General features: G+C 41.3%; 1 protein-coding gene across 2 annotated transcripts in view; it reads left to right on the top strand.

Annotated features, from left to right (window-relative positions):
* map3k15 (mitogen-activated protein kinase kinase kinase 15) overlaps nt 1-13,094 on the top strand; it is a 36,470-nt gene extending 23,376 nt beyond the window's left edge. For both annotated transcript variants that reach the window (XM_028004927.1, XM_028004926.1), the window contains 5 exons: nt 4,650-4,890; nt 7,628-7,740; nt 9,949-10,055; nt 10,132-10,208; nt 11,388-13,094. In XM_028004927.1, coding sequence (XP_027860728.1) covers nt 4,650-4,890; nt 7,628-7,740; nt 9,949-10,055; nt 10,132-10,208; nt 11,388-11,481 — 632 coding nt within the window. In that variant the 3' untranslated portion in view covers nt 11,482-13,094. The remainder of the gene's footprint in view (nt 1-4,649; nt 4,891-7,627; nt 7,741-9,948; nt 10,056-10,131; nt 10,209-11,387) is intronic.
* Nucleotides 13,095-13,300: the final 206 nt, after the last annotated feature.

The raw sequence follows: 13,300 nt of genomic DNA, 5'->3' as shown, positions 1-13,300 counted from the left end.
CACTAAATCATGTTATATTCTTGTCGGTAAAAGTGAAATGTGAGTATTTTACCTGCAGTGTGTTTGGAGAGTAATGAGGGAAATTGTCATTGCCCATCAAGCTAACAGTAGGGTTAGAACATTTAAACTGGAAAAGTACGGGGCCAGAACTACACCTGCTGTTGCTTGTAGTAGCAAAACATCCCAAGGGACCCATCAGCAGTGGTTTAAAAGACCAAAATTATGATCTCAAAAAAGTTTTACAACTTACAGTTGACTTTTTAAGTGCTTCATTAGCAATGAAAATGACTGAAATTATTGTTAGCATGTCATATTTGGCTGATTAAGTTTATTGGTATGCATCATCAGACATGAACTTTACATGCAATGAATGTTTTGCACATTGGCCGTATAGATTTATGCAACAATTCATATTTCCCAGGAGGAAGCTTCACCCCCAATATGAGAATCAGTGATCCAGAATGAGAGTCAATGAGAGAGAAAATTGTTTTCCAGTTAATCATTGTAAAATGTAAGTTATTTACAATAATGTTAACTGGATCTTAAGCTGACAGCTACTCAGGCTAACGGCTAACCTGGCTAATATCCAACTTTAGCAGTATAGCAAGCTAGCAGCTACTAATGCTAGCAGCAAATGTGGCTGATATCCAACTTTAGGAGCATTTCAAGCTAACAGTCACTCAAGCTAATAGCCAAACCCGACAATGCAGTTCAGAAATTGTCTGTTGAAAAAAATATTTTTTTTTATCATCCAAAATCTCTTAGATTAAAACTTGATGTTGACTGAGGTTGTATAGAAAGAAAGCAAGGAAGGAAAGAAAACTAATGCACACTTGTCTTCGCTCCTCTCAATCACACATCCCAAAGTTTTGCACTTGACTCAACAGGCAGTTACAAAAAGCAACAACATGAAGCTAATGTTAGCCATACAAGATGGCGGCGCCCAAAATGGCTGCGGCTGCATGGGCTCTCGACAACTTGCCAGTATTTGAGCAAAATACGCCGCCTAAAACGCTACAAACTTTGCATCCACTCAGTAAGTTAGCATATGATCGCCAGCGTCTGCTGGAATTACGATCATCAAGTGATTTCGGACTCTTAAATACGACTACTCTGGAGTGTTTACGTGATCTCGGAGTGCTACGGAAGCAAGACCCAGCGGCCCGCAGCGCAGCGGACTCGCCTAGCAGCACTAGCCGGAGGAGGAGAAAGCGAAGGCGGTGCGACCGGCAGCGGAAGCGGGGCTGTCGAAGTGGACTAACAGCTAAGCTAAATGCTAACCCCCACAGATCGCCGCTTCCGTCCATCTTCCTCTCCAACGTCCGCTCTCTGGACAACAAAATAGACCATCTGCAACTAGAACTGTCTTCAAAGAGAGAGCTGAGGAACTGCTGCGCTCTCATTCTGACGGAGACATGGCTCAACTCGTCCATACCGGACAACGTTGTTAGCCTGGAGGGGCTCGCTACATTCCGCGCAGACAGAAGCAGCGCTCTCAGCGGTAAAACCCGAGGAGGGGGGCTGTGTAATTACATCAACAACAACTGGTGTAAAAATGCAATGACTGTTGCCAGTTACTGCTCCCCGGACATCGAGCTTCTGACTGTTAACTGCAGACCACTCTACCTGCCCAGGGAGTTTACTGTTGTTAGCATCACTGCCGTATATGTGCCCCCCAGTGCTAACACTAAAGAGGCTATGAGTGTTCTCTACCGGACCATCAGTGATTTGCAATCCTCACACACAGAGGGCGTTTTCATCATTGCTGGGGATTTTAACCAGGCCAACATGAAGACTGTTCTCCCTCACTTCAACCAATATGTGGATTTTCCAACCAGGGGAGTGAATACTCTAGACTTGGCCTACACCAACATCAAAGAAGCATTCAGAGCAGCCCACGGCCCCCACCTTGGCTCTTCAGACCACTTATCTGTTATGCTAATTCCTGCATACAAGCCCCTGCTGATCAGAACAAAACCTACAGTGAGGCAGGTGAGAGTGTGGACTGAGGGGGCCATGGAGGCACTTCAGGACTGTTTTGAGTGCTCTGACTGGGAGATGTTCAAGGCAGCAGCCACTTACAACGACCAGATCAACATCGATGAGTACGCCATGACTGTGTCAGCCTACATCAACAAGTGCACAGAGGACGTCAGCATCACTAAGAACATTATCACCCGGGCCAACCAACAACCCTGGATGACTAAGGAGGTACGGGAAATGCTAAAAGCACGGAACTCAGCCTTCAAGTCTGGCGACAAGGAGGCACTGAGGACAGCGAGAGCCAACTTGAACCGTGCTATCAGGTTAGCAAAGCGAACCCACAGTCAGAAAATACAGGAGTTCTTCCACGACACCAGCAACACCAGGAGTATGTGGCAAGGCATAAAGGCGATCACAGATTACAATCCATCCTCCCCCCCAGTGGGTGAAGTTGATGCTGACTTTCTAAATGGACTCAATAACTTCTTTGGGAGGTTCGAGGCACTGAACAGTACTCCGGCAAAGAAAACTGTTCCCCACCAGGAAGAGGAGGCACTCTGCCTGGACACAGCCGATGTGTTGAAGACCCTGAAAAGAGTCAACCCACGGAAGGCCCCAGGCCCCGACAACATACCTGGGCGGGTGTTCAGGGAATGCGCAGGTCAGCTGGCTGGTGTCCTAACAGACATTTTTAACACCTCACTGGACCAAGCCACAGTGCCAGCCTGTCTCAAAACTGCCTCCATCATTCCAGTGCCAAAGAAACCTCAAGTCACCTCTCTCAACGATTACCGGCCTGTGGCACTGACTCCCATCATGATGAAGTGCTTTGAAAGGCTGGTAAAAGAACACATCGTCTCCAGACTCCCCTCCACATTCGACCCGTTCCAGTTTGCCTACCGCCGAAACCGCTCCACTGAGGACGCCATCTCCTCCACCCTACACCTGAGCCTGGCTCACCTGGAGGAGAAGAACACTCATGTGCGGATGTTGTTCCTGGACTTCAGCTCAGCGTTCAACACAATCATCCCACAGCATCTGGCAGGAAAACTGGGACACCTGGGCTTCAGCACCCCCCTGCGCAACTGGCTGCTAGACTTCCTCACCGACAGACCTCAGTCAGTCCGGATCGGACAACACACCTCCGATGTCATCACCCTCAGCACAGGCTCCCCTCAGGGCTGCGTCCTGAGCCCTCTGCTGTTCACTCTGATGACACACGACTGCGTCCCCAGGTTCGCCACCAACCACATCGTGAAGTTCGCGGACGACACAACGGTGGTGGGCCTCATCAGAGACGACAACGACCTGGACTACAGAGAGGAGGTGGAGCAGCTGGTGGACTGGTGCAGAGACAACAGCCTGATCCTGAACGTTGACAAGACGAAGGAGATGATCGTCGACTTCAGGAAGAACCGGCCCAGCCACGCTCCACTGCTCATCAACAGCTCGGCTGTGGAGGTGGTCAGCAGCACCAAATTCCTGGGGGTGCACATCACTAACGACCTCACCTGGACTGTGAACACCACGTCTCTGGCCAAGAGGGCACAGAAACGTTTGTATTTCCTGCGGAGGATGAGAAGGGCACACCTGCCCCCGCCCATCCTCAGGACGTTCTACAGAAGCACCATAGAGAGCATTCTGACCAGCTGCCTCTCTGTGTGGTGTGGAGGCTGCAGCGCCTCCGACTGGAAGAACGTGAGGAGAGTGGTGCGGACAGCGGAGAGGATCATCGGGGCCCCCCTTCCCTCCATTCAGGACATTTCATCCCAGCGCTGCGTGTCCCGAGGCCGAAACATCATCAGTGACCCCTCACACCCCCACCATGGACTGTTCTCCCTGCTGCCCTCTGGAAAGAGGTTCCGCAGCGTCCGGTGCAGGTCCACCAGGTTCCGAAACAGCTTTTTCCCACTTGCCATCAGACTGCTGAACTCTTAACTGGACTGCACTTAAAATCTGGTCTCCACTTTATACCTTGCACATGTACAGAGCTAAATAACTTCTATTTTACTGTCAGTCCTGCACTTTATATTTTATATTTAGATTTATATTCATATTTTATACTGTATTTTATTTTATTCTGGAGTAACCTCACAACATTGAAAGCTCAAAACATTGTCCTGAGCCGTATGCAACGAAATTTCGTTCTGTATACACCCTGTGCATGCAAAATGACAATAAAGTCAGTCTAAGTCTAAGTCTAAAATGTTAAACAAAAGTTAAAAACCAGGGAGGTTACATCACTAAGTCAGTGCAAAGACAATATTTAAATAGTATATCAAGTTTACATTGGGTTCAGACGCAATGTCTGTGGGGTTGGGTTGTATCTTTTTAAATTTAAACTCTGAAACTGGGCAGCTCTTATCTGTTAAGATCATTTTTTTCCTTTGTCTTTGCAGATTAAAGTACCTTGCTCTTATTTTCATTCCTGTCGTTCTTTGGGGATTAATAGAGCAATGAGGGATAACGTCAAATTCACCATGAAGTTCTCATTAACTTAGTCATTTTAAAATAAACAAATGTGAAACACTCTGAAACATTTACTCAGCCTACCAAACAAGTTGTGAATTCTTCTAGGATTGATTGATGTTGCCAGTAAAATGTGGATAAATACGTCGGTTTTATGGCATAACATTTGACTCCAAATGGCTGATTTTGGCCTCCAGAGCTGCAGACCCACTTTGGACCAGCCTCGGAGTGTGAGGGGGCAGAGAAGGACGACGAGGTGGATGAAGAGGAAGCCGTGTTCAGTCCCGTTTTGGCTCCAACCTCGGACGAGCCGGGAACCACGCCCGACCCCGTCCTCAGCAGCACCAGTACGGTGAACTCCAGCCACACCGAGGAGCATCAGCGCTCGCATGTTCCTCTCGGCGCCCAGCTGGGGCGGCTCAAGCAGGAGACCAACAGGTACGCACAGAAAGCACGAGCTTCAGGTTTCGCAATGAGGTGGAAATGGCAAAACGTCTGTCGAAACTTTTAACGGAAACTTCTACAGATAATCTCAAATCAGAAATATGAGAAAAATTCTTATCTAACACAGAATGTGAATGTCAAGCTTAGGTAACAAACACACCCAAAAGCATCTCATGAATGTACGAATGATGCAGTCATGAGATGCAGTGTGACGCACAGAGCCGGCCCAAGGCATGCGCAAGCTAAGCAGCTGTTTACCGACCCGACACAACGAGGGGGCTCCCAAGAGCGTCATTTGATTTGACTTTGCAGTGATAAATTGCATGTTTTTCACATTTTTCTCCCCAAATTTTACAAACAAAAGTTATTAAACTTGCTAAATTGTTTACTGTAAATTCAGTGTTTGTGTAGGCCTGTCACAATAAGCGATAAATCGATTAATCGCTTGATAAATAATTTCCATTTGCATGATTTACAGTGCAGATATGCGTCTGTGTCTAGTAAATTTTTGGTTAAAACACATCCTCCTCCTTCTACTGCATCATTTCATGCACCAGGACATACACAAATATTGGTCTTTTCCAGTTTCTCAAACAAGATTCATGAGTGTTTAGGTATGTTAGAGAATGGGATAAACTTTTTAGAAATGTTTTCAATTACGTCTTGAGACATTAAAACCCTGAAATTGAGTGTAACAACAATGTGTCTTGGTATTTGGAATAAGGGCAAAAACAACTCATATCCTCATTTGCAACAAAGATTGTATCTTTTAACATTATGACAACTTTGTTTGTAATGAAACAGGACAGTTTTGATTTCATCAGGATGTGCAGAAGATATAATTAACACTTCAGCAGCATAAGGTGGAAAGAAAAACTAAAAATCTTTGTCCTGTACTGACTGGCATGAAGCTGATGGAGAGAAACAGAAACTTTTCCCTTCGGGACATTTAGAAACAGTCGAAGATGAAAGATACACTGAACCGTTTGTTGGGGTCTTCCAAAGTTTAAATGTATTTTCAATGTATCAAATTAATTTTAGTTATGCCTTAAATTTGTACTGCTTTTCTGTAGACTTTTTATATTGTATTTGTTTGAAATTCATGATTACTAAAGCCTAAAATATTCAATACCTTGGATTTTTTCCCTTCAGAATAAATACTTTTGTAGCCTGATTAGGGAATTAACAAGAAATAAAACTTTTTTTTGTTATCTAAAGTCATTTAATATTTAATATTAAGTGTGAGTTACCAAGCTGGCCTTCCTAACCCATTCATGATGTAGATGTAAAATTGATAGGTTTGTAAATGAACAGGAGGATAATTTTTCTAACAAAAATTTCCATCACAATCGTCTCAAAGTCTCAAAATTAACTCTTTGAAGCATGAAACTTCCATGTCCTTCATTCAGATTCAAACAATTCAAACTAAATTTTAAATAAATGCCTGAATGGAAAGAAAAGGCTCACTTGGTTGTGCAATATTTGTCTTGCTACTGCAGCCGCAGACTGCAAAACACCAAACAGCCACATCTTAGCAGTTAGGAGTTAATTATATGGTTTGTATTTGCTGGATGACAGTTCATAGCAATGTTTTCATGTTGGAAACATTTTAAGGCAAATTAAAACTTAGCTGAAATATAAAACATTGTGTGGTTAACCTGTGAGAAGTGATTCATTTTTAATAAAACAGTTCGTAGGTTGTGTCTTTTTTGGATACAGAGGATTGCAAATATTGATGTATTTGACGTAAAACACGCAGTTCTGCTTTTTTCACTCAGATGTTTGTGTCAGTTTTTGGTTTCAAAATTTACTCCATGGCATGGATGAAATAAAAATGCACCTGGTGTTGATTTTAGATGTTTGTTTTTTTTTTCTTTCTTTCAGGAAGCGGGCTTATTTTGGTTTTGAAGGAAATATTTTATGAAGGAAGATGATAAATGTAATGGTGTGTTTAATGTAACAATGTTTCCTGATGCTACAAACCTGTACTGACAAGTTGTTTCACACAAGCCGTCTTTTGTTTCAGTAAAAGCAAACTTAGAAGTTCGTTCCGTCCCGTATTCCCTGGGAAATAAAACAAAATCGCTAATACATCATGATATGTGAACAAAGTTTGTGGAAAATAAATAAAACAAAGGCAACTTCTGATTTTTCACCTATTATTCGGTTTAGTGGAGGCGACCCAAAGTGGAATACTTTGCATTTTTATCATCGTCTCCTTCAAATTATCGTTGGAGCTCTTGGCACAACTTTGTCTTCCTCCATAAAGAGGAAGACAAATATCTCTTCTCCTACTTGAGTAAAATTTCTGGATTTTCTACCTACTGAAGGAAAAACAAACATGTTTTAACCAAAAATTCACCAGCCACAGACACACATCTGCAGTTTTTGTTAAAGTTTCTTAAGTTTTTTTATTGAAAACAATATATTTGGAAAAGTTTTCTTTTGCCAGATTTTGTTTTTCTTTTGTTACTTGTATGATTTATTGTCATTTTAGTTGTTAAAATACCAAAATCTCCACTTAACTTTATATTTTGGTCAATATGATGATGTAATTTTTAAATATTAAATGATAATTTGATCAGTTACTCAGTACTTTTTACTTGAGTAAAAATATGTTAAAGTAGTGCTACTCTTTCTACTCTAACTTGAGTAAAATGTTTGGGTCCTCTGCCTCTCTCTGGTTACACGCGTGGTGTTCTGGTGACGTGTGGGCTCGGTGTGGCTGCAGGTTGCTGGAGGAGCTGCTGCAGAAGGAGAGGGAGTACCAGCATGTCCTGAAGGCCACGCTCCAGCAGAGGACTCATGACTTGGAGCTGATCCGAGTCAGGCACAGACCTCCAGGTGAAAACACTGACTCACGTTTAGTGGCACGGATAGGTCTTTCCTTCATATTTATTGTTTTTACATCCTGTGTTTGCACATGACGAGTTAACGGCTGCTTTCCGTTCGCCTGAACACATCCTTGTGGTGATATAAAAGTACAATAAATTCCTAACCAAATTATCCTCTTTGTACCTGCCAAAAATCAAATCTTGTACACCTTTATAGAAACGTAGACACGTTTAGAATAGCATAACTTATCATAGCATTTTATGCAAACAAAGATATTGAGACAACAGAACATCTAAAGGTTTATTAGTAATTCTGACATGGTTGGGTTTTTTGGGTTTTAGAGGGTTTCCCCACTTGATAGTCCTTGGTTTGATTTGGGACCAAAATTGCAACATTTATTACATTTTCAGCTTACAGACTGCATTCTGTCAAAAGAACTAAACCATATGAAAAAGCTATTCCCGTCTTCGCCTGGTGGGGGCGCTGCAACAAGAACCACTGAAGGAAGAAACAGAAAAACCTCCAAAGAAGAGACTGAGCACAACTTCCTTCGTCGCAAAATGTAAACAAAAATGGCATAGCGTCAGATTGTAGCGGTTCTCTTTTGTTTTTGGTAAAAGACCATGAGCCATTTCTCCAGCTAGAAATAGATATGCACGTTTATTTTGGTTGTATGTACCCAGAATGCCCTGCGCTTCAGTCCACTTCAGGGTTTCCCCCAGAAAACTTGCTAAGCAGGGTGATCGGGGCGCTAGGACAGTCATTCATCCATGTTTTTGAGTTAAAAAATGTGTAAAGTTGACAGGAAATTTGACAATATCACTTGATAGTTACGCATTATTGGAAGACTGGAAGATTAATACCTAAACACCAACTATAAAGTCCTAAAAAAGGCAATGATTAAAAAAACTAAAACAAATAAATAAGGCTAAGCCTGGTGGTGGCACAAGTAAAGTCTGGTGGCCCGCCAGGCTTATAATACACTGTGGGAAACCTTGCACTTCCTGCTTTTGGAGCAGTTTCTGGTCCACTTGGCGTTCACATATGCATTCAAACCACACCAGAGTTCACAACAACCGAACTGGGACCGAGATGGACCAGAGTTCACTCTTTTGGTCTGCATCAGAGTTCGATTCCACATTCACACCTCTACAAACGAACCGAATTTTCTAAGCAAACGAGCTAAAACGCCCTTAGTCTCTGTATTCACTTCAGAATGCACTTCCTGGAGAAGAAATGCTGGGACCAATTAACCAATCAGAAGAAGCTTTGCGGAATGGATTAAATGATCTTTCTAATTTTTTTTTCTAAACATTTCTTGTTTAAAAAAAACATAACTATCTCATGACTGAACTTGTTGTTACATTCAAAATGTTAACACTGTGTTGTGTGGGCCCTGCAGGAGGATTTGGAGAACAGAAATATATTAAAACGATTAAGTAACACCAATTGATTTAAAGTTTGGGAACAAATTGATCTTTCAAAAAGACAATGCCCCTGAGCGACAAGAAATTAGTTACAAAATGGTTTATGGTTAGGCCGTCGAGCTCAGTCCTGCAGGAAACGTGGGCCGAGCTGAAAGGGTGTGTGAGCAAGTCGAGCTTGTAAACCTGTTTCTGTTCCACCAGTTCTGTCAGGAGGAAACAGGCAAAACTCCAACTAACTATCAGGACACGCTGCAGGGATTTGATCCAAGTTGCACAATTTAAGAGATACTGTATATGTGAGATTTTTATGTGGCCCTCTAGACTCCATTACATCAATAAGTCCTTCCAGTTTTTCCACAAATTTGCAATATTCACACAAAAAAACTAAACTTCTGTATTTTACTGCAAATTTTCTCAAAATTGGTCAAAAACATTGAGTTTATGTGACTTCTGCCTCGGCCTTCTGATGGTATAGTCTGTAATTTATACAGCGAGCGATAAAGTCGCTGTATTTGCGCTATATATTAGCGCAAATATCGTAAAAATTCCCAAGTGCTAATTGCTAAGAGGAGCTAACTATTGATATTTTAACAGTTTAATTGGTTTTATCAATATATTCTGGCACAACTGGCCCTTTAAGAGCATTGAGGTTTCTGATATGGCCCAAAATGAAAATGAGTTTGACGCCTCTGCTTTTAACAAATAAAAAAAAAAAACAGAAATTAAAGATTTAAAGATAAATTAAGAAGAAAGTAAAGTTTCTGTTTACTGTTTGTGCTTCATGTCTCAGACGTTTCGCCTCCCTCCATCCTTCATGGCCCAGCGGATCACGAGCCGGACAAGCAGCTCACTGATTGGCTGAAAGAGCAGGGGGCGGACCCAGACACCATCGACAAGGTAGAAGACCAGCAGGAGTATTTGGGCTTTTTCCTGCGCCGTTACTGCAGAGTCTGATGGTGAACTTGTGTTGCAGTTTGTGATGGAGGAGTACACACTGTCTGACATTTTGAGAGAGGTCAACAAAGATGACCTCCGCTCTCTTCGTCTACGGTATTCACAAATCTTTTTTTTTTTTTATACCTTAACTAGCATTCAGCAGTTTAGCAAAAACTAAAAAAAATATCTTGTGTCTTTTTCTGTGTTAAAGATTACTTATTATGCAAAATTCACATTTAGAACGTTTTTATATTTTCATTTGGGTTTTTAACCAACCGCTTAAAAAAAAATCGGCCAGGCAGTTTTTGGCATTAAAGTTTTTTGGTGTTTAGAAGAAGAGCCATTTCAAAAACCTCCTGATGGTTAAGTCACTTTCTACAGGCACCGCACCGTTACCTAGCAACCTCGGCGAAGCCCAGCCTTGTTACCTAGCAACACAAGCTGAGCTCCAAAATTCTTTTACTGTCATTGTGCAAAAAAGCACAACAAAATTTAAAAAGATAGCAACTCTCAACAGCAGTGCAAACAATTAAATAGATAATAATAAATAAGTATTTTTAAATGAATATAAAAAAATATAGTGCAAACATTCATACAGGATGTTAAGAAAAAAACAAAAACAGCTGTGCAATGGCTGCTGGAAAAGAAAAGTGTTTCGTTGTTGACTTACCATCCAGAAAACACTTGCTACATTGTTGCTGGTTGTGCAGGAGGCAACACTTCGGCTTTTCAAAGATGTAAAGCAGTTGCATAATTGTGCATCTTTTTGCAGACATTTTCACATGCGAGTGTAAATGTTGAGCTGCGGTTCAGCAGCTTATTTACATTTAAAGTGCCCTAAAACATCTCATTCTGAAAAGATCAGATTAAAATCTCATTATGTAAGAATAACTGTGGAAAATAACTGTAATGAACATGTTTTGTTTAACCTATACACCTATCCTAATTTCTTCCAGGCAGTATAACGGGTCACCTTTAAAGCCTAACATTCACCTTAGAGATTGGGTCAGATAAGGTTTTTTTAAGTTCTCTCAGTTTAGAAATACTTTGTTTTTTCTAAATAAAACAGATTCTCAACAGAAACACACGTACGGTTAAAACAGGTGGAAAAAAGTTTAACATTTTTCCCTCCACTTCCAACTTTATGATGGTCTATCACATAAAATCCCAATAAAACCCACAGAAGTTTGAGTTTGAAGCTTGACAGAATGTGAGAATAGTATTTTAAGGGCCCTTAAGTAAAACAGTTTTAGTTGTATTTCTGTTTTGAACTGTTGCTTTCTTCCCGCTCAGCGGTGGAGTGCTGTGCCGCATCTGGCGAGCCATTCAGCGGCACCGAGAGCGAGAGAGGCTGACGGCTGACAAACACTCCAAAGGGGACGTTTAGCTACGACTTTCACTTCTGAGGAAGTGATGCGCACATCGACACATTACCAGCCCCGCATGGCCGTTTGTTTTTCTCCTGCCTGTCTCCTCTGTGCCTTTCCACGCTGTCGTCTGTGGCAGACCGAGTCCAAGCAGAGTCCTGACTGATCAGACCAAAGCGCCTTAGTGCGGGCACTACTGTATGTATTTCCATGTGTGTTCCTGTGTTGCCACAATGTGTTTGTGCTTCAGAGCTTTGACAGGTTAGGAGTTTTTACATTTATGGAAAGATGCAGTCAGTTTTTTAGTGTTTATATCAGCTCTGAAAGGCTGGAGTGGTGAGTATTAAACGTCTGTGGTTTGGCCCCTTCAGAGAGTTCTGGTACTCTCTGGAATTTTTTAAAAAATAAAAATAAAAAATGCAACTTTTTTTACTTTCTTAAAAGTAAAAATGATTACTTTTAAAATATTTTTTTGCATATTTGTTGAAGCTATCATTATATCTTGATAATGAGACAAAATCTGTGAATAAATGTAGCTCTCCTGCCTTTTCCCTGTGCAAACTAGAAACAATCAGAGCTAGGAGGTGGGTGTTAGCGCTGTCAATCACCCTCCATGTGGCGCTGCTCATCTTTACCTTGCTCTCTACTACGCTGCAGCTAGCATAGCCTGTTCTGAATGCTAAGGCTAGTTAGCATAAGCACCAATGATGGCGGATGAACAGTTTTTCTGGAACTTTAAGATGTTCCTCTGCCACATTTAGTAGGGACTACACGTGGTTGATTGACAGCGCTAAGGCCCGCCTCCTGGGTCTGATTGGTTGTTTTTGGTCAGGAGCGATGAATTTCGGCAGTAGTAGCAGATCTTTTCACAGTTCATCTGTCTCATAACAAACTGTTACGACAAGTTGACAGTTTTAACAAATATTTTAAAAACCTTTTCTAAAATAAAATTTTGTACTGCAGCTTTAAGGGGAATAATTTGACATCCAGCCACATATTAGTGTCTCAGTTTATCTACAGCAGATGTAACTCAGCCAAATTTTGGATTTTGTTTTTTGAGCCCAGTAATTTGCCAGAAATCCAGTCAGATGTTTTGCTGTACACAGAACGAATCCTTTCCTTAAAAATTAACTCAAAATGTTCTGACTTTCACCTTCACTAATTTGAAGAAGCTGTTTACTGTCAACACGTCTTTGTCACATGATGAAAACGAAATACGCTTGCTGACGTGTTTCAAACACCTTTAACTGAAGACGCTTTGATTATGTTTCAGCCGTTCATGTATCATGAAAGAGAAGTAAATCTTTCAGTCAGTGTTCTGGCTGTTATCACTCAATTTGCTGCCATGTAAAACAAACATCCTGAGGCGATTTTGACTTGATCTTTGGGTAAAACCACAGAGTTAAACACAACTAACTACATCCAGATACGGTGAGTCAACCTGCAGCCGTAAAGTCATATTTAATTAAACATGTTGATAGATTTTAACTGCCTATTATCACTTTTATGTTTGTAAAATTAGCTAAAATTTATTAGCTAAAATTGTCCTTTCTCCTTTTTTTATTTTTGATGTTGTACATTGTTATTTATCTGCTTTGCAACTGCAATAAACTTGTGAAAGTTGTGAAAATAATGACTTTCTTGGTTTGTTTATCAACGTTTTTGTCACTTTCAAAGATAATTTGATTTGTAAGTTTTGATGCTTTGAGCATATTCCTCAAGTTGAAAGGATTCAGGGGCCAAAATTGTATTTTTTCTCCAATTAGAAAACGCTGAAATATCTTGGTGAATTATTTCTTTTTTTTACCTGGACAACAATAAATAAAATGTAATATTTGC

The sequence above is a fragment of the Xiphophorus couchianus genome, chromosome 21 (assembly GCF_001444195.1).
Source record: "Xiphophorus couchianus chromosome 21, X_couchianus-1.0, whole genome shotgun sequence".
Lineage (NCBI taxonomy): Eukaryota > Metazoa > Chordata > Actinopteri > Cyprinodontiformes > Poeciliidae > Xiphophorus > Xiphophorus couchianus.
The sequence above is the reverse complement of the archived record's forward strand: the minus strand, read 5'-3'. Positions and strand labels throughout refer to the sequence as shown.